Source organism: Drosophila ananassae, chromosome 2L, assembly GCF_017639315.1.
Source record: "Drosophila ananassae strain 14024-0371.13 chromosome 2L, ASM1763931v2, whole genome shotgun sequence".
Taxonomy (NCBI): Eukaryota; Metazoa; Arthropoda; class Insecta; order Diptera; family Drosophilidae; genus Drosophila; species Drosophila ananassae.
The window spans coordinates 24,586,675-24,606,464 of record NC_057927.1 but is presented as its reverse complement, the minus strand read 5'-3'; the positions used below and the strand labels follow the sequence as shown (position 1 = coordinate 24,606,464).

Here is a 19,790-nt window from a genome sequence, read left to right as displayed (position 1 = left end):
CTTTTTTTTTTGTTTTAATTAAAGGGTTAATGATTTAGTTTCACTATTTTGGCTTCATAAGAGAAAGTAATGGCTCATTTTCCTATTTTGAAACGACGTTAAAACTAAATCTTTATGGTTTAAGATATTGCCTTTTTTTATTTAAATATTGTTTTTAAAATTTTGGTTTTTGCATGACACTTTTAAAAATCGTATAGTGTATTTGAAGCCACAAAATTGCATTTCTTAACGCATGCGCAAAAATTAAAAATTGCAATACACAAATTTTTTCGCATTTTCAGTAATCTGCAAAGTGCCTTCGAAGGAATAGCTCCGGAATTTATTCATAAGATAGCTTTCAAATTGATTTTTTTTACATTTTAATATTGTGAAAATTTGTATAAATTGTTGTTAATGATATTAAATATATTTATCTAATTGAAAACAAAGTGAATGTTATTTAATTGTAAATGCACATACAAATTTGCTTGCAATCTTGTCTGCAAAATTGTATGTGTATGTATTCCTTAAATGGGTGTCTAGACAATAAGAAATATAATTAATTATTAAGAACAGAATAAAGGAATAAACTTATAATCGTTTTTATTAGGTTTTAAAATTTTTAAGGTTTTCCTAAGATACCCTAAGTATTTTATGTATATATGTATAAAAATTGATGGTACATACATATTAAAGATGTATATACTATAAATTTTACAGGAACCCTTGTCGGTTACTTTTAAGGACTAAACTAAGTATACATTGTAGTGGCATATATATGTTTATATATGTTGCTATAATATTTCTTATCATATCTATATTTTAACAAACTGTCTTGTGTAATTTATAAGAACAAACAATAGGGTGGTTATGACATTATATTTCAGAATTTTTCTTCCCTTTTATATACATATTTTTCAGGAATAACAATTCTTTTTCAGCTTTTATATTTTTTTTTATACATTTTCTAAATAACCAAATGTCTTTTGAATGAATTTATCACCTGTCTACACTATTTTTGCATCTATTTTTCTTAAAGCTTACTTTCCTTTAGAGTTTCAACAAATCTTATAATAAAATCTACTCGATGCCATCTAATGGATCTAGTATATTTTCCACAATCGAATCCTAAAGATCCTTAAATGGCAGTATACCCACCTATTATGATCAACACCATGACTTTGATCAATTTTCTGAGAGTCTCAAAGTCTGTCCGCTTAGTTTTTAGTTATTTATATTTGGCGGAATGATTAAATATCAGATCGCGTCGCTACTTTTCTTGGTTGCTTGGATTGTCTTTTAATGGTAAGTACATTAGGATCCAATCGAGGGTGAATATATATCTTTATAATTATAGAAAAGCTTGGAGGTTTGGATTGAACCTCTAAGGATTTCTTTAATTTGGAGATTTACTTTGAAAACATTAGGTTCGGATTCCTAGGATTTGGAGTCGTCTAGGCGCATATGACAATAGGAAAAGAGATCATTTTTGTAGCAGTTTCAAGAATCAGAAACAGAATCCATAAGTAAATTTAAAAAGGAGATGAGAACTCATTTAGTGGGCAATAGACTTTCTTGCTAGTTGAGATGATGAAATTTGAATTTGTCCGCATTGGAATTTTTATCTCTGGTGTCGATCCATAACGCATCTACCTTTCAGTCTCGCAAATATGCATCGGATACATGATGATGAATATTCGGAAGATGTTAAGGAGTCTATTCACCAAAAAGACATATCCGTTAAATCGCGACATCAAATATCAATACCCGACATTTGCACAGATGCGGTCAAGAACAACTGCTTTCAGCAGTCGAGTTTTTTGAATACTTCCATCGCCTTCGCATCCCATGTCGTTAAATGCAGCTCTCCGGCATCCAGTTTAGATGAATCAACCTCGACGGCTCAACACGAGCCCAATCCCCACATGCACATTCAGGGCCAACACATTCTGCCTCCGGTTCCCGATCTCAGTTTTTACAATGTTCCAGAGTTTATTTCAGAACAGGAGAAGCTAATGTTCTCGGATGCCGAGCGATTCCTTCGATCGAAAGATAATGACGCGTGCAGTAATGACTATAACTATATGCACGATGAATTCGCCATGCGGAAATACTATCATCCACTATTCGCCCATGGTATATGCCGATGGCCCGGTTGCGAGATGGATCTCGAAGATATCACTTCATTTGTTAAGTAAGGCATGAATTCTTTAAACCCAAAATTGGTCCACTGAAGAAGCTAAACGCAACACCTTTATAGGCATTTGAATTCAGAGCACGGGTTGGATGATCGCTCCACGGCCCAGGCACGTGTCCAAATGCAAGTAGTTTCACAATTGGAATCCCACCTTCAGAAGGAAAGAGATCGCTTGCAGGCCATGATGCATCACCTATATCTTTCCAAACAGCTTTTATCACCAACCAAGATTGATAGAAAGGTATATGACCTTAAAATATAGGTTAAATTTTCAATTATTTTGTCAACTAACTGATAATTTAGTTTCAGGATATTCCCCCAAGGGAGGGAAAGTTTTGCAGAAGTCCCATCACAATAAATAGCATCGGTCGGCCAGTTCGACAAACGAATTCTCCAAGTCCCCTAAATCTTCCACTTGTCAACTCGACCAATTTATGTTCAATCAAAAAGAGAAGTCATGATAAAAATGCGTTTTCAATAAATGGAGGTAAAGTTCTAAAGCTATACATATTATTCCCTTCAAAAATCGGTTTCTAAAGTTTCAAATTAATTGTTTCAGGCTTGCCCTATATGCTAGAAAGAGCAGGTCTTGATGTACAGCAGGGTATGTATCAATATCATTTTTAAAATCAACAATACAATATCTTATTTTGAAAAAATAAATTTTTAGAAATCCAAAGGAATAGAGAATTCTATAAAAATGCTGATGTCCGACCACCTTTTACTTATGCTTCACTAATAAGACAGGTAATTTTATATTTGCTAATCAATAATTTTAAAAATGGTATAAAATATATATCCTTAGGCCATTATCGACTCACCTGACAAGCAACTTACTCTGAATGAAATATACAACTGGTTCCAAAATACTTTCTGCTATTTTCGTCGTAATGCAGCCACGTGGAAGGTATATATACTTTTCAATTTTTAAAATTTTATTACTAGATTAAGAACATTTCAATGTAATTATTTATTCATAACAAAAACTAGGATATAGGTTTGTCTGTCTGATTTGTCTGTCCGCGTATTTTAAGATATTGAATATCTTTTGAACACTTTTCTATTTTCATTTTTGACTAGAAACAAAAACATATTTTTGTATATAATCTTAAATACATATTTGAATATAATTTTGAAAAATCTAACCAAATATATACTATGATTAGAACGCAGTTCGGCACAATCTGTCCCTTCATAAATGCTTTATGCGTGTTGAGAATGTGAAAGGAGCAGTTTGGACAGTCGATGAGATTGAGTTTTATAAAAGACGACCGCAACGCACTGCGGGCATTGGTAATAACTTAGCAGGTGCTACCAATTCGCCGGACACGAATTATTTTGTAGCTATGAACATTGGGTATGTGGGTCTAAAATAGTTAATTACTACTTTATTCCCTCCTAATAAAACTTTATTCTGTTACTAAATTAATATCACAATATATGCTATGCATGCAATTTAAATATTATATTTCCAATATTTTCTACAGAAAAAAAGATACCTTTAAATATCCAACCTTTTGTCCGTCCGTTTATCGTTATTTTTGTCCGTCCGTAATATAAAATAAAAGGAACGAAATCAAGTATTCGTATAAGTTGCAGGAAAAAAAAAATATGAAAGCTAGTCTTTCAAAAAATAATAGGGATACGCAAAATAAATCGAATGTTTTCTACAAATGTATTTTTTCTTCCTTTCTCGACAATGCATTTTCCTGTTTCTGAATCTTATTGACGCTCTTGGTTTGCCAATAAATATTTAATTAAATTACCAATCGAAGAATGCGATACGTACGAACCTATCTTTGCACAAGTGCTTTGTACGTTACGAGGATGATTTTGGCTCATTTTGGATGGTCGACGATAATGAGTTTGTTAAGAGGCGCCACCTGTCGAGGGGGCGCCCCCGGAAATATGAGCCGTCATCTTCCCCGAACTCTTGCCAATCCGGTAACGGTGCCTCGACCGACAAGAACCCTTGCGATAATTGTACCCAGCACTGCTCCAGTTTACCGGGAGCCGATAATGCTATAGATTCTGTAAATCCAAACGATATCGGTCGAATAGGTTGTCTTCCTTTTTGCGGTAGTAGTGTTGGTGATGGTTTAAGTAAAGCTTCTAAGGATTATTCAAATATGGATTCGGGTCTAATAGAAAGTAATAATCACTTGGCAATGGATGATTATCCTGCAGCAATGTATGAAAATAGTGTTAACGAGCACAATCGATAAGTGTGTTATTATAATAATTACATTCTCTTTGGTGCATTGTCGTAACAGTTTTGATTTTCAGGTTCGGATTCGGAAATGATACTTGTACATACACATAAATATAAGTATGATTTCCTTCCCTAAGTTTTAAGAATCAAATAATTTTAATCTATAACATAAATACTTTCCTAATAAACAGAATAAAAACAAATAATACTTTTCGAAGAGTAGGATACACCACGAATAAAAAAATAATGTCCTTAAATATATTGTTTTAAGGCGCTTTTCAATTTAAAGCTAAAGTTTCTTTTCAGAGAATTAGTTCCGGAATCTTTCATGGGTAACATTTTTCTCTTACTATACTTTATTCCTTTTCTTCTAATTTAAAAAAGAAATATCCATATGCGTTATTGAGTTTCTATTTAACTGGATTAATAATGGATTCTTTGTTTCAGAGAAGGCGTGAAGGCGTAAATTACCCATTTTCATCATAGGGGTTAAGCCTACTTTATTAAACACAGGTCTTAGAGAAAGACCCATGCAGGCAGTCCTAAATTTAAATAAATTAAAATTTTAGTCAACTTTTTAGTAAACAATACATTAGGAAAATAAATTTATGTTTAAACACAGCTATGATGCTTAGTTGTTTTTAAAGATAAATTTATTGTAAAAAGTTTAAATTTTAAGTTAAACTTTAATAAAAAAGAAATATAATATAACATACCAATTTTTTACTAAGTTTGAAAGGTTTGTATTTTAATAATATTATTTGTAAGGTTTTCGGCATACTAAAAAATAAGGTATTTTTATCATAATAAAGAAGCTTCAACGTTATGCCACTAAGATAATTTTAAGAATAGTGATAGGACAATTCAAATTCCATATATTTTTCCGTAAATTAATTCTATATTTGTTAGAGTTTTTTAGCGTAAAAGGATACAAAAAACTAAAATGTTTAAAGGATCAAAAGGATCGGTATATGAATCTTTTGGATACTGACATTCGCTGTCCTTAACTCCTAACGTAAGCTGTCGAGATTGAAAATAGTATTTATAATTAATAATTATGTTTTCAAAGATGTGGCCAAATTTGACCGGAATTCAAACCACTGGGGATTTAAATGAGGAAAAGCTTCTTCTAAGGATTTAATACTACACCAAACTAATAAATATGTGTGAATAAATTCAATTTTATCAAGAAATGTATTGTGTTTCATTTTCATTGCCTTCTGTCTTTTCGAAAGCAAAAGCACAAAAATTATTGAAAATTTAAAAAATATAAGAAATATAACCTTTTTCTGGAGATGAGTGAACCTTTTTCAGAGATGTTATCGATTGTTATTCCAAAGTTTTCCAGCACTGGTTCAGTGCGGTGTGACATCAGGTGTGGCAGCGCCAAACGGAATCGCCATCCGGCAACACTGATCGCTTGGAAAAGTCTATCAACGTTTTGTGAAATGAAAATTGGACGAGAACATTTGTACATGAATAATTAGCAAAATAAAATGGTTTCCATGCAATTCGTTTTGCAACCGCTTCCGGGCTCGGACGACCAGTTTATAGAAAGGTAAATATTGCGGCGATGATGGCTATGGGGAGTCCGGTCTTACGCACATGTGAATACAAAGTTCCATATAAATGTGTATGTACGGCTGCATGTATTTGTTATATGAAAATATGTACGTGCATGGTATATGTATCCGCAGGAAGATATGTATGTACAATGCCATTTACATGGAGCCCAAGCATAGGTATTAGGCGGGGAACCTATGCAATAATGTCCCCATCAAACTGTAAACATTGGCAGCCACCATTGCGTGAGCGCCTTCCGAAATTGCCATTGCCATTTTTCGGCCATAACTTTTCTGCCGAAACATCCGTATATGTGTTCATGTGTTCGGCATGTGAGCAGCGTTCCGCCCTATGCATGTGTGCAGGCACATACATGCCGATTAATTAGTCCACATTTAACTATTCGTTCTAAGCCAAACACTATCATATTTAATGCATCAATACGAAATACTCTAAAGAAAGTTAAAGGGCAGGGAGCGTACAAATGGCTCCGACGCTCGAAACCATCATTATTTGCACATGTCTCTTCCGTTCCACATCTAGCGTTCCCAGCACATGTAACTGCCTCTGCGAAACTCACATGTTTCATTGCCGGTCAAAGATTGCAAGTGTTATCTTTTTGGACAGCCTACGCGCTGTGCAATATTTTGTTTAGATTATATTTGCAGGCGTCAGCAGTTTCGCCATTGTATCAGATATCCAAGTAACTTCTTCATTTTTCCGCAGGATAAGGGAGGTATCAGAGAAAGTGAACAGATTTGGTTATGGCACCCATCGCATATTCGAGCAGCTAAAGATTCCCGTTCGGGAGGTCGTTATCGGGCCGTCGCACATCGGAGTCTTGCTGGAGGATGGGAAAGCCTTCCGCGTGTCCTTTTCTATTAACTCGGAGAAGCTTGACTTGACAAAAACCGATGCAAAATGGTGAGTAAAAAAATCTACTTCATTAGATACTTTATTGATTTAAACTTTACTTGCAGCGCCACAAGCGGTGGGGCAGGAACTGCCAGTGCCTCGAAGGCCCCCTCGTCGTCTAGACCCATGGCTCGGTCTAGGGCCCGGCTCCTTAGGGCAACAGGACGCTCCAGTTCCACGGGACAGGGCTCCGGATCAAGAAGCACCGGCGTCATAATCGGTGGAAACACATCCAACCGCCCCTTGGTCACCGTTCCAGCCACATATGTGCCAGAGGAACTTATATCGCAGGCGGAAGTTGTGTTACAGGGCAAAAGTAGGAACCTCATAATTAGAGAATTACAGGTTAGTCCCAGATGAGTTTTTAATGTTCCAGTTCCAGAAATTATGAACTCTTTCCCTACAGCGCACCAATTTAGACGTAAACCTGGCTGTAAACAATCTTCTGTCGCGCGATGACGAGGAAGCCGAAGATACGGAGGAGGGCGCCGATAACTATGTTCCTGAAGACCTCATATCGTTGTTGGATAACGGCTTCAGTGGGGACAACAACAGCGTGATCATCGATCCTTCCGATGGACTATTTTCGGAAGAGATATTTAGCAATTACTCGAGTATTCGAAAGTAAGATTAAGACTTATTTAAAGTTGAAGTTACAACAACGAATTATGTCCCTTTCTTTGTTTGTAGCCTGCTTTTCGACCGCATTCGTAGTGAGCGTAGCAATTCTAATGCAAATGCTGCCGACAGTAACCAATCCAATCGCTCGACCACAGCGGGAGCAGCTCTGAGTGGTGGTAGCGGGCTCTCGGCCCAAATATCAGTGAACGCCGATCGGGAGGCATTCAGTCGCTGGCGGGATCGTCAGTACTACGGTCCCCGCCGCTGGATCAGCAAAGACGATTACACATGGGAAAAGGATACTGGTAATTGTCCTTAATCATGCTATCCTGCAACATACAAGACTTCTTACGCTTTTGTAATTGTACATATACTTAGATGCCAAGAAAAAAGAACCCTCACCTATGCTTTCCCCCATTTGGATCTCAGAGGAGCTGCAGCCGTGGCCTGAGAAGAGCTCAGTTCGGTTCAAAACCATCGGTGCCCTGTATTCAGAGTTCATTGCCCTTTCAGAAAATGGAGATCTGTATCAATGGCGTTGGTCAGATGCCGAGCCCTACAAGTCAGAGGTGAGCCATACCATTCTTTTGGATAAAAAATGGTCAATTCTTTATTTACAAAATTAATCATTGCAGACGGAAAATGTCTATCATCCGAAAACCGTGACTCTCAACATTACGGAGAGGGTGGAACTCATCTCGGCTAACTTTATCCGATGCTCCGTTGTCACGGAAACAAATCGGGTGGCCACGTGGATGGACGAACAGCTGGGGTATCTCGGCGCGAAGTTGGAACACAATTCCTGCTCCTTCAACGAGTTCATCTCAGATCCCATTACGAAGATACATGTTTGCTCCTTGTACACGGTCGTCCGCACCGACAGCAACAACATCTACTGGTGGGGCGTACTGCCATTCGACCAGCGGCGCTACCTTTGGGACAAATTCCGCACCAAGACCAAGAAGCCGTTCAAGGTGGTGACCACAGACATAAATGTGGGCGCCCAAGTGATAATGAAGAAGTGCCCTATATACCAGTCCGGATCGATCGGATTTACGTGTTCCAATGGTGTTCCGAAGGTGGGTCAGCTCCTGAATTCCGTGTGGAACTTCACCGATGTGTGCCGCATGAAAATCATGAATATCAACACGAACTCGTGCCCCGAGAAGTCCCAGGCAACGGGTACTACTGCGAACGCTGCACCAGATAAGGAAAAAGCAACGACCATCCCCAGCTCGGGGAGCAGCAAGACTAGCCAGTCGTTCTCGAGCAGCAAGGAGTCTACGGATCGCATTGATATGCCCCCACCGCCGTCACCTGCCTCCAGCACTTGCAGCGACACTGGAAGCGTCACCTCCCATAAGCGAACGAAGCGAGTGACCACCAAAGAGGACTCAAACGCTCCGCAGGAGGGCAGGAAGGACGAGGAGCTGTGGCAGCTCAAGGATGTGGTGTTCGTCGAGGACAAAGTGGGTCCTGTCGGCAAAGTGCTGAAAGTAGATGGTGACTTTGTAGCCGTTCGCTTCCCGGCAATGAATCAAGCAGCACCTGCAGCCGTGGCTTCCAACTCGGCTAGCACCAGCTCGAGTGCTGCTTCCACATCGAAGGAGGAGGGCAAGGAAGATGACTGGCAGCAGTGCCGATTGCTGCGTCGCGAGGACGTTCAGGTCTTCCGAACGGCAATGTCAACTAGGGGACCCGACTGGCTGCAAAAGCAACCGAAGAAGATCAACGTTGGCGCCGATGCTTCTGGCGTGCAACTCCTCACTCTGGCCGTGGACTCGCGCGGCATTCATGTGGTCAAGAAGGTGCTCGGCAAGATCCACTACAGCCTCTACAACCTGTACAACAGCAAGCAGGAACAGAACTGCCTTTTCCCCACGGACTGTGCCTCGTTCATTGGCTCCTCGCCCGCCTCCATTATGATGGCGTGCAACAACGACTGCAGCGGAAACACCAGCACCATCATACTGCGCGACGGAAACGGCGCCCTGTATCCCTTGGCCAAGGACTGCCTGGGTTCGATCAAGGATCCCCAGTGGTTCGACCTTCCCCCCGTAAAGTCAGTCACCATGGCCACCATCTCGCTGCCAGCCATGATCGGACACTCCGGCAACCTGAAGTCGAAGGTCTGCATGACGGCACTGCTCTTCGATACCCAGAAGCTAATGCCGCACATCCTGCGCTGCGATGTGAAGAACAGTTTCGCTGCACTCGGCCGTTTGGAGCGGGAGGATCAAGCCGACACGGCTTTGGTAGTGGAGGAACGTTGCGACGGGGCTCGGAATATATTCCATGCTTGTGTCATCATGTGCGCCCCGTCGTCGAACAAGGAAACGCCACCCGATTCTCCTGGAGGCGGAACTGATAAGAAGTCCCTGGCAGTGGGCCTTTCCGTAGCCCGCTCCATGCCGTCAGTTTCCACCAGCGCCTACGTTAGCAGTCAGGCCTTCGGAGCCAACTCCGCGTCGAGTAATGAGAACTCTAGCTTCGCCACCATGAGCTCCTCGGCTGCCGCTGGCAGCTCATCGGCCTCCTCGTCGGGTAACCGGGAAAATCGCATCAACCTGCGCGATATGAGACTACGCTTGATCAACGCCGATCAGGCCGAGCAGTCTGGAAGCCAGTCTATGGGCAATGCGAGCGACGACCACGCCTACATCCCGTGGCCGGCAGAGAACTCCACGGCCAGTAATCTGAGTACAGACAGCATCGAAGACGACATCTCGAAGATAATACCTTCCTCCTCGCAGCACAGCTCCTTGCTATCGAACATTAAGCTGGGCTCGCCGAACTACACCTTTGATTTGGCGCAGAGGAGGGAGCATGCGCTCCTGATCCTGCAGCAGATGTGCGTGAGTTCCGCCCTGCGGCCCCACCTGTGCCAGATGCTAAGCACCAAAGACGCCCAGGGCCAGACACCATTCATGCTCTCGGTGTCGTGCCGGGCCTACGAGGCGGGCATCGTTCTGCTGAACACCATCCTCATGCTGACCGAGCAAGATCCGCAGCTGAAAGAAGCCATGATTTTCCCCGCGGGCTCACCGGCCGACCAGTCGCCGCTCCATGTTATTTGCTACAACGACACGTGCTCCTTCACCTGGACGGGGGCCGATCACATAAACCAGAACATTTTCGAGTGCAAGACCTGCGGCTTGACGGGATCCCTGTGCTGCTGCACGGAGTGCGCTCGTGTCTGCCACAAGGGCCATGACTGCAAGCTGAAGCGAACGGCTCCGACGGCCTACTGCGATTGCTGGGAGAAGTGCAAGTGCAAGGCCCTCATTGCCGGCAATCTGACGAAGCGATTCGCCCTCCTCTGCAAACTGGTGTCCTGCACGGATCTGGTCACGAAGTTCAACTCCAAGGGGGAGTCCATCCTGCTGTTCCTCATCCAAACGGTTGGCCGACAAATCGTGGAGCAGCGTCAGTACCGCTTCAATGTAAGGGTGCGCAACGTTGGAACCACGGCCAGTGGATCGAACGGCAGCAACACGGTGATATCCAACCGGAAGTCTTCGACCGTGGACATGGAGAGCGATATGCCGGATCACGATCTGGAGCCGCCGAAATTCGCGCGCAAGGCGTTGGAGCGCCTGCTGATAGACTGGAATGCGGTGCGGTCGATGATCATGAGCGGAGCGGAAAGGAGCGAGGCCCATTTCCAGAATCCGCCAGACAACTCCAGCTCGGAGGGCTTCAACATGTTCATCCAGACGCAGCACGGATCTACGCTGCTGGACAAGTTCACACATAGCCTGATCGTCAAGTGCACCGGCGACCATTTGGACACCCTGCTGCTTACCCTGGTGCGGGAACTGCAGAACGGCAGTGTGCCCAATCGTTGCCAGGAAGCAGAAGAGGTGGCTCGCCGGTTCGTGCGCTCCGTATCCCGAGTATTCGTTATCTTCAATCTGGAGAAGCAGCCGAACCCGGAGAAGCGCAAGACACACACCTCGTGCAACAAATACGTACAGAGCTGCGTGAAGGTCTTCCAAACCCTGCACCGGATATCGATCGAGGAACTGTGCGAGGTCTCCGAGGCCCTGATCGCACCTGTGCGCCTGGGTGTGGTGCGACCCACAGCCCCCTTCACGATGTCCTCGTCGAATCTGGATGTACGTGTAAATATATACAATCAGATGCAAACTGATACTTTGCTAATACTTTTAAGGGCATATTTTAATGAATTATTTTCTCACTTCCAGAACTCTGATGATCTGTTCAGTGTGGATCCCTTGGCGCCCTCTAATGTGGAGGCTTCCTCCGAGCAAATCATCGGTCATGACGCTGCCAACGATCAGAGTGCCAACTTTAATATTCAGCAAAACTTTGATGTTGTTGCAATGGAAAGTGCGTTTAATAGACTACTGCGTTTTTAACATTTTTAAAATATATATTTGCGTTTTTTAATTTAGCAATTCGTGACCCTTCTGAGTCGGAGGAAGTCATCAATCGGGAGACCAATTCCCACAGCCAGGAAGACGAGCTAATTGAAAATCAACGGAACGAGGACGGAATGATGCAGGATGACGAGAGCGATAATGACTTTGCCTTCAACGATGCTGAGACTGAGTCGGATTCCGATGACAACCAAAGTAACCAGGAGGTGCAGCGAAGTGTTCAGACTGGAGCGACCGTTGGCTCTGAAACTGGTAAGTTTTCAGAAACTTTATATCTTTTGTCTTTCATTTTTGAAAACAATCTTTTCTTTTAGATATTGGAGTTCTGTTTTTGGAGGACGAGTCCGGGGACTCCTCTGCCCAAGAAGAGGATGGCTCTGAGGATGGAGAGTCCGACGATCATTCGGATGAGTTCAATTTCAACGACCAGCAACTCGAGCGCCGCAGCACAAGCTCAAACACTCGCAGCGACCTAGCTCCTCAGACAATGCAATGGGCCATCCGGAACAGGGACACTGCCCGCTCCTCTGTCCGGGTGCCAACTGGGTCCAATTTGGTGTTCATCGATCCGATGGCCCTTCGCCGCTCCACTGTGCCGGCGAGCACTGCGGTTACTACGCCCTCCATCGAACCCCACACCATGGCGACAACGGCCAGCAATCTGGCGCGCGCTTTCGGCATCACCATTCGCCAAATATCAGAACTTATTAGCATTCTGTCGTACAACATCTTGAATGACATCGAAACATCACTGAAGATTCAACCTGACGAGGCCATTGCAGTCCAAGTAAACAATTTTAATCATTTTTTAAAAAAGGAAACAAACTAAATTTTTTAATTTTTGCAGAACTTTGTTGAAAAGCGTTTGAAGGCCACCTGGGACTGGATGTTCACGGTCATGGATGGTACTGAGGCGCAGCTGAAGTTTGGGGCCTACTTGACCAACTATACCGATCCCAATCACCCTCTGCACCCGCTCAACCTCAGCGCCCAGGCCTCAAGCAGCCAGACTCCAGCTCCTGCCACATCCACCGCCGTTGGCGTCAATATGATGGGTGCGTACTTTTAAAATATTCCATAAACTCTCATTTAACAAGAATTTTTTCTTGAAGGCTCCAACTCGCGACGCGACTTCTTCACCTATTGCCTGTCTCTGATGCGGGCCCACACATCGGAGCACAGGGACGCCCTGCCCGTTTTGGACATAACGGCCCTGCGCCACATCGGCTACGTGCTAGATGCCTTCGTCTACTACATGCGCAACGACACTGGCTTCTACGACAAGCAAGAGACCATATCGGGACGCGTCAACAACCTTTCGCCCATGGTGGAGAGTTACGATACCGACGACGAGCTGACCAACCTAGAGGATTTCAACGCCGAAATGCAGCCCACCAACAGTGGCCACTCAGCCGGATCGGTGGGTACTCGCCGTCATGCTTTCTTCACTCGATCCGAGTCAACACTCAGCTTGGGCTGCTCGGCTCCAGAGGGATTCGATCTGCCGCTGGATATGGCCATGCCGCTAGCCGACAAACCGCACTTACTGCAACCGAATTCAAAGCGGCAGGAGCTGTTCGCCAACCTGCCCCTACTGGTCACAACGAACGACAACAGTGGCTCGCCCAGCGACAGTGCCGGGAACACAATTGATTCCCCTCCCACGCGGCTAGGATTTTCGACTTCCTTAAAAAGGAATGAGCCTGTTTATGAAACAGTCCCAGCCAAACAGAGTATGGAGGTGACGGTAAGTGCAGAGTCTGGCAGGAGCGGTGATGGAAGCGTAACTTATAAGGCTGAGGGCTCTGACTCCAATATTTACGTTCAGTTGAAAAAGAAACAGGGCACCGATGATTTTAAATCCCACAAAGAGGCTGATGGTAAGTCGTGTCTGTTTGTTGTCTAAAATAATCTAATAATATATTCTTTAACAGGAAATCATGGAAAGTTCGACAAAGTTGTGTTAATGGAAACGGATGACATGAGCAATGTCCCGAGTACTAGCAAATCGACTGAAGCACTGATGGCTACTCGCCCGGAAGTGATCATAGCACCAAATAAGGCCACTCCAGCTCGCAGCGTTATTGTCTTGGCTGGAGGTTCCTGTTTAAAGTCAATGGACTCCGATATGAGCAGCGCCTCCTCCTCCAATTCGTCGACTCCGGAACAAGTTAAATGTGATACCCAGCACCAAAAGTCGTCGCACCAACAGCTGAGTTTTCCACTTCGCGGTTCGCTGTTCTATCAAAGTAGTTTCTCGGAGCTGCCTTCGTGGAACTTTTTGCTCAGCCGCTGGAAGCTGACCTTGGATCTGTTTGGACGCGTTTTCATGGACGATGTTGGAATGGAGCACGGCTCGGTCCTGCCAGAGCTACGGGGCTTCCCAGTTAAGGAAATGCGATTCCGCCGTCACATGGAAAAGCTGCGCAATGGACAACAGCGTGACTTGGTGCTCTGCAAGCTGGAGCGCAACCGCGAGAATCTGATTATTCAGACATTCAAGGAATTAAATACACAATTCGGAAACCAAAATCGACGAGCCCAGCCGCCCATCACGTTCAACCGGGTGAAGGTGACATTTAAGGACGAGCCCGGTGAAGGTTCTGGCGTGGCGCGAAGCTTCTATACTTCCATTGCCGAGGCGTTGCTGGCCAGCGCCAAGATCCCCAGCTTGGAATCGGTCCAGGTTGGCAACACTCACAGCAAGTACGGTGTGCCCTTCTCGAGTATTTTACGCAGCCGCACAGTCTCCGGTTCCAGTCGGGAGCCATCAACGTTGCAGCGACGCGGCACCAGCAGCAAGATTCTGTGGCGCACGGCTCGAGAGCGAAAGGTCCTGAACGTAGAGGCCAGACCGTACACCCCATTGAACAGTGCAGGTAATGAGGATTATTGGCGTGCGACTTTTTTGGTTTCATCATTGTTTTTCTCAAATAGATAACTCGAATGCGGAGACCATGAATGATCACTTGTCTGTCCATCTGCAGCAGCTGGGAGAACGCCTCTACCCGAAGGTGAGTCTGGTGGATGAAATGATATTACAAATATTCACAAATATCTCCCCGATAGATACACTCATTGAATCCAACGCATGCACCGAAGATAACTGGAATGCTCCTGGAGATACCGACGCCCCAGCTTCTGTCAGTTTTGTCTTCGGACGAGACCCTGCGTCAGAAGGTGAACGAAGCGGTTGAAATTATAACCTTCAAGCAGAAAACGGATGCCAATGCGCAAAGTAGTCAGCCAAAAAAATCACCATCAGTAGTGTTAGTTGAGCCAGTGGACGACGATAACGAGCCATTGTTCTATTCCCCGGGCAAACGTGGCTTCTACACACCGCGTCAGGGATTCGCTTCATTTGAGCGCATTAATGCATTTAGAAATATTGGAAGGTATTGGAAGGTCTAAACGATGTTTGGGTTCAAGTTTCTACATTTATTACTTCACTTTTCAGACTTATTGGACTTTGCTTGTTGCAAAACGAACTGCTTCCATTGTTCCTGCAGAGACACGTGTTGAAATACATACTCGGGCGCAAAATAAAGTTCCACGATCTGGCATTTTTCGATCCGGCACTGTACGAATCTTTTAGGCAAATTATCCAAAACTCGCAGACCAAGGAAGGCGAAGAAAATATTAACAGAATGGAGCTATGTTTTGTGTAAGTAGCTCCGTGATCTGTAGAGTTCAACTGAGAGTATAACTTGAATTGAAATTTATTGCAGAATCGATCTAATGAAGGAGGAGGGTTGTGGAAACCGAGAGCTAATCCCCGGCGGGCGAGACGTAGCGGTCACCTCTAGTAACATTTTTGAATACATAAGACGCTATACAGAATATAGGTTAATAAAATCACAGGAGAAGGCACTCGAGGTAAATACTTTAGAAATTATAAAAAATTGAAATTAAATACGTGTTATGCTTTTATTTAGGCTCTCAAAGACGGAGTTTTCGACGTGTTACCTGACAACAGCATGAATAGCTTGACCGCAGAGGACCTGCGTCTTCTGCTGAACGGTGTTGGCGATATTAATGTTTCAACCTTGATTTCATACACCACCTTTAACGACGAATCTAGCGAGGGTCCGGATAAACTTTTAAAATTTAAGAAATGGTTTTGGAGTATAGTGGAAAAAATGAACACTTTGGAACGCCAAGACTTGGTAAGATGAATATTTTGTGAGAAAAATATGAAACACAACTAAATTTCAAATTCCAATCATAAAGGTGTACTTCTGGACTGGATCACCAGCTTTGCCTGCTTCGGAAGAGGGATTCCAACCGTTGCCATCTGTCACCATCAGACCTGCGGATGACTCCCATCTGCCGACAGCTAACACGTGTATATCTCGGCTGTATATTCCCCTGTACTCCAGCAAATCAATTTTACGCAGTAAAATGCTGATGGCCATTAAATCCAAAAACTTTGGATTTGTTTAAGCGAATGAAAACTTTTCCGAGTGTATAAGGTTAAATATCATTTCTTAATTAACGTTAGGTTTCTTTGATTTTCGATTTGGCGTTTCTTCTATATTACCATTCCCATTTTGGATTATTCATTTTATATAATTTCTCTTTTTTTTTTTTGTTTTTTGTCAAAATTCAAAAATGATTACCATTTAGCCATTATTGAAAGCGATTGGCGAGATCACTCACGACGACTGTCTGAATTTCAAGGACCTCTCGTAAAAAAACAAAAACAGAAAAAATGAAGTTTCCACAAAAAGAAAAAATAAAAGAAAATGTAACCCAGAAAACGGCCAATTAGGTATTAGGAAGCCTATGTTTTAATTATTAAACTTTTAAATAAAGTATGTTTTCTAAAGTATGACTTATGCACATGTATATTTATCGATATTGATTCAATAGAACTTTGAAGAAATAAACAATAACCTTAAGACAACCTTATGGAATTACTGTATAATAAACAAAATCGAGTAATAAAACAAACTAATTGTTTTTTAATGTTTATCAGGATCTGATGTTAGAAGTTCCATTCCCATGCTGAAAGTGGATTGATGATCTGTAGTTTCTAAAAAAAAAAGCCATTTATGTTTTGTTTTTGTATTTTTTTTATTTAATTAACATAGTCATGAGCCATTACCAAAATATGAATACGCAATCCGTTAGCAATCATTAGTTGTTGGACAAAACAAAAAGGTACATACATAAAAGACTTATCAATAACACCAAAACAAAATAAAAAAATTAATATAAAATTATTCAATGATTACTGGAAACTTTTCAACTTCCTCGCACTGCTTGTTGAAACTTGTAATGAAATCCTGCAACTGAGCTTCGTGTTCCATGTCCTTGCGGGAGCGCTTATGCGGACGGCCCTTTTGCGGGGATACTAAACTATTATTGTGCGAGTCCTGCTCGTCCTCATCCTCGGAAGAATCACTCTCTACGTACAAAACCTGCACTCTCTGCTTCCGCTTTCGTTTCGGTCGCTCCCTCACGTACGTTCGCCTTGGTTTCTGAAAATAAAGATGATTTTATGAATAATCATTCAAATATTGAAATTATACTATTTTAAAAGATTGAAAAACTATAGATACTTTGTGTGAGCTGCTTACTACCGTACAAAGATAAAACTAGAGTCTTTGCGGCCCTGTTAGCTCAACTGAGTCCATTAACTTGCCTCAGTTCAAGATTAATTTGGCGCCAATTGGCTGATGTCGACATATATTACATTACAATGCCTTCACTTTTTCGGCGCCAATAAAATAAATTATTCTCTTAACTAGACATACCTTTTCGTTAAATGTCACTTCTGGTTCTGGCTCTTGATCTTTAAAGAGTCCTACGGATTCGTCTGCAACCGGTGCAGTTCTTGGTAGTGGTGGCCTTTGCTGGACCATTGTGGATGAAAATACATCCCGAATATCCCGCTGTTTTGTGTAGAACTCTTTAAGGGTATCGCGACGTAGGGGAGAGCTTGAAACTTGAGGGAGATTAGAAGGGCGCAGCTCTGCCAAGCGCTGCAGTTTATCGTGCAACGTTACATCCTGACTCCTCGAAGGGGAGCGATCTGTGGCAGCCACACTATCATTGAGGAATTCCTCGAATCCAAAAAGATTTCGTTTTTCCGTTTGCCTTGGACTCTTTTCGTTTGGAGAACCGAAGAGATTCACCCTAGTTTGAGTGCGACTAGGTGATGCTTGAACTGTGGCTCTTTCGATTGCTGTAGACTGGGACTGCCTTGAGGGTGTCACTTCCTTCGAGGGTGTTGTTTGAACGTTCTTCTTCCAAGAGGGCAGCACAACCACATCCAGTATGTTAATATCTTTAAAAGGCGTACGTTTCTGTAGAGTTCTTCGTGGGTTTGGTAAATGAACATAATTCTCTACATCTTCGGCGCTGGTGTCGTTCACCTGGTAACTGGAGACTTGTGATGTGTTGGTGATAGGAGGCGGCACATTCTCCTCGTTTGACTCATTGGCACTTGATTCCACCCTTTGATCTCTCATAGTGGGACAATCAGATACATCTTTTGATTCGTTGCGGGGTTCATCCGGTACATAGACATGTCTTCGGCGAATATGGTCACTGGAGTAGGATGGCAGTTGGGATGTATTGAAGCCGAACACAAAAGTATTTGGCATGGCCGACTCGTCGGATACGCGCCAGGGAGATGCACTTCCCGATGGCGATTGGTGTGGAATCGGAGATATGCCTGTGGCAGTTGATATATTTCCAGGGATCGGGGCTTTTCTTCTATTCAAAGGTGTGCTGATCAACTGGCGGGCCATGTTTAGTAATTCGCGCCGCTTGTCTTTCGATTGCTGGGTGTCCTGCGTCTTAGTTTGGTTAAGAAGAACAGACCGAGCTAAGGTGCTGTAAGCACCATCACTGGCCTGCTTGGAAGCATTTTGCTTGGCTGGTGACTGATTTTCGTGAAGTTGGTCGGGCGCTTGAATAGGTTCTGTATTTAGTTCCTCGTCTAAGGGCTCGTAAATGGGAGACATGGCGCGGACTGGGCACTTCAAATGAGATTCACTGGGTTGTTTGCCTTTGTCGCTGGCCATTTCTTGTGGCATTTTCTTGAGCGAAATCTGCCTCCTTTTTCCCACTGGCCTCATTTTCTTCTTTATGGGTTTGATTCTGGCTTTCCCATCCTTTTTTGACCGCATCATTAAGCAGGCTTTGCCATCGTTCACCATGCGCTGTATTATGTCAGCCGCGGGGTCGTTCCGGGCATTGTCATCTTTTATTTGGGACTCGGAAAGGAACTCGTATACATTTCTCGTCACAGACGATCTTGTCCTTTGCTGCCGCTGTTCTCTGTGAAAAAAGCGACACTTTTTTGAGGCGGAAGCCTCGGTAGTTGGCGGCGTTGTTGCAATTCTTTTCAGTCGCACTGTTTAATGGATTACATTATTAGTTTATGCTTCTAAAAGAAAATGTTTCCACATACCTTGAAACCTTTTTACCGGGCTTAAAGTTGTTATCTGTTCAGGAGCGCACATTGTAGAGTTGCGAGCCGGTTCGAAGGTGCTATTTTCCATAGCATCGGGAACGTTCTGCACTTCCTTTGGAGGGGTGTTTTCCTGAACTCTGAGGCGTCTGATTTTCACAACGCATTTACGCAGCGGAATTGGGGTCGGCGTTACGGAATCTCCACGGTTGTCTTCCGTTTTTCTGTTACGCAAAGCAGTTCTGGTTGCAGGCTTTTTGTGAGCACAAGGCTCCGTTTTTTTTTTAACCATTGTTTTTATAGTTTGTTCGGTGAATAGAAAACCCAATTTTTGTACAGCTCCCGCCTCGAGTTAGGGGTGGGTGAAATAGTAAGTGATCGCGATAAGTCTAGATACTATCGGTATTTCGAACTATCGATATTTTCATGCAAAGGAACAAAGATTGGAATTGAGTAATGCGTTGACAAGCTGCTTTT

General features: G+C 43.2%; 3 protein-coding genes and 1 non-coding gene across 6 annotated transcripts; 2 read left to right on the top strand and 2 right to left on the bottom strand.

The window, feature by feature from the left end:
* The first annotated feature begins 83 nt into the window (after positions 1 to 83).
* On the top strand, positions 84 to 5,581 carry LOC6494404 (forkhead box protein P1). Of its 2 annotated transcripts, none has more exons than XM_044715263.1 (9): positions 84 to 1,284; positions 1,640 to 2,173; positions 2,240 to 2,417; positions 2,480 to 2,663; positions 2,736 to 2,780; positions 2,847 to 2,923; positions 2,982 to 3,083; positions 3,952 to 5,403; positions 5,458 to 5,581. In XM_044715263.1, exons 2-8 carry the CDS (start codon positions 1,650 to 1,652, stop codon positions 4,399 to 4,401), a joined length of 1,560 nt encoding a protein of 519 aa, XP_044571198.1. In that variant the 5' UTR covers positions 84 to 1,284; positions 1,640 to 1,649; the 3' UTR covers positions 4,402 to 5,403; positions 5,458 to 5,581. The 2 variants fall into 2 exon arrangements, with proteins under 2 accessions (XP_044571198.1, XP_001965926.3); XM_001965890.4 differs by adding an exon at positions 3,343 to 3,533 and having other exon boundaries at positions 84 to 2,173; positions 4,836 to 5,403.
* A 160-nt stretch (positions 5,582 to 5,741) lies between these two features.
* LOC6494415 (E3 ubiquitin-protein ligase hyd) lies at positions 5,742 to 16,843 on the top strand. Of its 2 annotated transcripts, none has more exons than XM_001965888.4 (19): positions 5,742 to 5,946; positions 6,678 to 6,875; positions 6,932 to 7,211; positions 7,273 to 7,490; positions 7,557 to 7,792; positions 7,866 to 8,056; positions 8,123 to 11,605; positions 11,696 to 11,840; positions 11,906 to 12,142; positions 12,205 to 12,677; positions 12,738 to 12,945; positions 13,003 to 13,770; positions 13,825 to 14,769; positions 14,828 to 14,904; positions 14,960 to 15,285; positions 15,348 to 15,554; positions 15,619 to 15,766; positions 15,826 to 16,056; positions 16,121 to 16,843. In XM_001965888.4, exons 1-19 carry the CDS (start codon positions 5,885 to 5,887, stop codon positions 16,331 to 16,333), a joined length of 8,646 nt encoding a protein of 2,881 aa, XP_001965924.1. In that variant the 5' UTR covers positions 5,742 to 5,884; the 3' UTR covers positions 16,334 to 16,843. The 2 variants fall into 2 exon arrangements, with proteins under 2 accessions (XP_001965924.1, XP_014760073.1); XM_014904587.3 differs by having other exon boundaries at positions 8,123 to 11,611.
* A 104-nt stretch (positions 16,844 to 16,947) lies between these two features.
* On the bottom strand, positions 16,948 to 19,769 carry LOC6494545 (protein dalmatian). The gene is made up of 3 exons (XM_001965887.4): positions 19,314 to 19,769; positions 17,650 to 19,256; positions 16,948 to 17,373 (listed from the first exon to the last, which is right to left on the bottom strand). The coding sequence occupies exons 1-3, from the start codon at positions 19,603 to 19,605 to the stop codon at positions 17,113 to 17,115; spliced, it is 2,160 nt and encodes a 719-aa protein (XP_001965923.1). The 5' UTR covers positions 19,606 to 19,769; the 3' UTR covers positions 16,948 to 17,112.
* LOC116654593 lies at positions 17,455 to 17,618 on the bottom strand. The gene has a single exon (XR_004309819.1).
* Positions 19,770 to 19,790: the final 21 nt, after the last annotated feature.